The sequence below is a fragment of the Morus notabilis genome, unplaced genomic scaffold, assembly GCF_000414095.1.
Source record: "Morus notabilis unplaced genomic scaffold, ASM41409v2 Scaffold249, whole genome shotgun sequence".
NCBI classification, from domain to species: domain Eukaryota; kingdom Viridiplantae; phylum Streptophyta; class Magnoliopsida; order Rosales; family Moraceae; genus Morus; species Morus notabilis.
In genome coordinates, this window is record NW_010357446.1 from 152,182 (window position 1) to 155,381 (window position 3,200).

A 3,200-nucleotide genomic window follows, 5' to 3' on the forward strand; every position below is an offset into this window, starting at 1 on the left:
AATTACAAAAGCAGTCTTTCCAGATACTGTCAAATCTCCCTTGCTCAGCCTTAACCAAGACTTCCTGTACAAGACTCCAATATTTTCCTGCTTTTCTCCGTTCCCCTCTCCCCCTTTTATTCTCTCCCTCTTTGCTCTACTAACTAGAAACTAACAATCTTTCTTAGCAAGCCTGCTAACAATCTTTCTTAACAAGCTAACTAACAATCTTTCTTAACAAGCTTTAGAAACGATCTTTCCTAACAAGCTTTCTAATTCTTCTTATTCTTCCTAATGTATACTTGCCTAAGTAAAGGCTTATCAATTACACCCTCCTAAAAAATGTCACCTTGTCCTCAAGGTGTAAGTCAAGAAATTGCAGCCGAATGACTCCACTTCCTTCCCATATTGATGAGCTTGAATCTTAGAGCGTCGAATGGAGCATTGACTCTAGGAGAGTCAAGCTCAGCAGTGACGAAGGCTACAACAGAGAGGCTTAGAACCATGAACTCGGTAGCGACGATCCCAACAACATTGGGTCCTAAAGCAGTGAATCAGATAAACGTTGGGTTTTGGAGTTGCAAACCCACCAATTTCAAGTCTGACATTTACGAACTTCCTAATTTGAACTACAGGCACACCAATTTATGCATACCCTGCCCTGTCCACACTGGCAGACCAAGATACAGCCCTGATTTTACCAGAACTCACGCCTAAATTCCCGATTATGGCTTCAAACACGCTGGTGCTGGGAGGCCCATCCCCAATTGCGCAAAAATCAACTCCAATTGCGCCAGAATCTCGGCACCCAATCCAAATCCAGCAAAAATTTCGAAACCCAGCCCAACCCTTGTTGGAATTCACCCTGAAAATCCCTGACCCAACTCTTGAATTCAAAGACCCAGACCTTAAATCCCGAGACACAGTCCCCAAATCGCCGAAATCGGAACCTATCCCGCCGGAGTTGCTAACCCAACCCTAATCACATGAAGATAGGAACCAATCGAACTGGAATCGTGAAACCCAGTCCCATAGACGCCCGATTCCGCCGTGACTCCGCAAGAATCTTCAGAATCGACACTTAACAGGTTGCGTCTCCTCCATCGATGATTTCTGACGTTGCTCCGCCGCGATTCCCCACTCAAACGCCGACGTTGGTTCCCTAACCTCCACCATCGACGATTTCGCTATCTCTGACGCTACCAAGAATCGCCTCTGTTCTTCCATCATCTTTCGAATCTGAGCAAAATTTTCCCTAATTTCTTCTCTAACTTCCCCAATTCCCTTCATCATTGATTCGTGAATTTCTCTGATTTCTTTCTTTAACTCATCCAACCTCTAGTCGAATTCCTCTTCAGCCATGCCCAGAAAAGTGAGCTCTGATACCAAAATGATAAGAATAGAATATTGACTACAACCAGAAAGAATCAAAAGAACGAAATATGATCTTTATTGACTAACGGAAACGAATCGAGATACTGCCAAATCTTCCCTGCTCAGCCTTAGCCAAGACTTCCTGTACAAGACTCCAATATTTTCCTGCTTTTCTCCATTCCCCTCTCCCCCTTCTATTCTCTCCCTCTTTGCTCTACTAACTAGAAACTAACAATCTTTCTTAGCAAGCCTACTAACAATCTTTCTTAACAAGCTAACTAACAATCTTTCTTAACAAGCTTTAGAAACGATCTTTCCTAACAAGCTTTCTAATTCTTCTTATTCTATACTTGCCTAAGTAAAGGCTTATCAGATGTATAGTAGACTAATGATCCCGTTGTCTATCTTCTCTTTAATGAAGTGTCGATCTATCTCCACATGTTTTGTTCGATCATGATGAACAAGATTTTTAGCTATGTTGATAGCTGATTGATTGTCACAAAACACCTTCATAGGAGATGGGATACCAATTCTTAATTCATTGAGTAACCTGTCTAGCCATAAACCTTCACAAATGCCAAGTGCCAGTGCTCTAGGAGATGGGATACCAATCCTTAATTCATTGAGTAACCTATCTAGCCATAAACCTTCACAAATGCCAAGTGCCAGTGCTCTGAATTCTGCTTTTGCACTACTCCGTGACACTACTGGTTGTTTTCTACACTACTGGTTGTTTCTTACTTCGCCAAGTAACTAAGTTTCCCCACACATGTGCAATAACCAGAGGTAGACCTCCGATCAGTTATAGATCCAGCCCAATCGGCATCTGCAAACACTTCAATGTCCTTTGCCTGGTGTCATTTTTAGATATCTCAATATTCGATTGACAGCCTCCATGTGTTCCTCAGTAGGTTCATTCATGAATTGGCTTACCACACTAACTGCAAACCCAATGTCTAGTCTAGTGTGGGAGAGATAAATCAGCTTCCCTACAAGTCTCTGGTATCGCCCTTTTTCCACTGGAGTACTTCCTTCCTTTGCTCCAAGTTTGGTACTTGAGTCTAGAGGCGTCTCAGCTGGCTTACACCCAAGCATGCCTGTCTCCCTAAGAAGTTCCAACACATATTTCCGCTGTGACACTGAAATTTCATTTCTTGATCGAGTTACTTCCATTCCAAGGAAATATTTTAGGTTTCCAAGATCCTTGGTTTCGAATTCCTTGGCAAGTAGTGTCTTGAGTTTGAACAATTCATCTTTATTGTCACCCGTGAGAATGATGTCATCCACATATACAATGAGAACTGCTATCTTCCCTTCCGATGAGTGCTTAACAAAGAGTGTGATCTGCCTGGCATTGTGAGTATCCATACTTCCTTACGACCCCACCATAATCCGAATTCCCATAGTAGCTCCTTCAAAGTGCATCTTGATGTGATTTGAAGAGGAAATTGCCACAAGATTGAGATAAATATGTTTGAATTTAAATTTTCCAAAAGAAAAAAAAAAATTAATACAATAAGACCTCGTCATGTTCATCCTTACTAACATCCCATACAAAAAATAAAATCTTTTTTCAATCACCTTAACGAAGGAGGTGGACTTCAACCAAGCCAGCCCTTCTTATGAAGTGGCTATGGAGATTTCCAATGGAAAAGAAAAAACCATGGGGCTCACATTTGGCTGCTAAGTACCTCTCCAATGACAAAAATGGATTGACCAACCCACCTCTAAAATATCTTGCATCTAGAAGGGCATTATTTGGTATAGAGAGACTTTTTCAGGCAGGACTTGGGCTAGACTTTGGTTGGGCAATAGTAAGTTGATTCGCTTCTGGGATGATGTTTGGT

The 3,200-nt window shown here is 41.8% G+C and overlaps 1 protein-coding gene across 1 annotated transcript; it reads right to left on the reverse strand.

The window, feature by feature from the left end:
- Positions 1-1,317: 1,317 nt before the first annotated feature.
- LOC112093079 (uncharacterized mitochondrial protein AtMg00810-like) lies at positions 1,318-2,721 on the reverse strand. The gene is made up of 3 exons (XM_024170825.1): positions 2,287-2,721; positions 2,095-2,204; positions 1,318-1,390 (listed from the first exon to the last, which is right to left on the reverse strand). Exons 1-3 carry the CDS (start codon positions 2,719-2,721, stop codon positions 1,318-1,320), a joined length of 618 nt encoding a protein of 205 aa, XP_024026593.1.
- Between the last annotated feature and the right edge of the window lie 479 nt (positions 2,722-3,200).

Coding starts and splice junctions, on each gene's coding strand:
- LOC112093079 (XM_024170825.1), bottom strand. CDS start 2,721: ATGGATACTCACAATGCCAGGCAGATCACACTCTTTGTTAAGCACTCA. Junction 2,205..2,286: donor TTGGGTTTGCAGTTAGTGTG/GTAAGCCAATTC, acceptor AAATGACACCAG/GCAAAGGACATTGAAGTGTT. Junction 1,391..2,094: donor AAACTTAGTTACTTGGCGAA/GTAAGAAACAAC, acceptor TTCTGGTTGTAG/TCAATATTCTATTCTTATCA.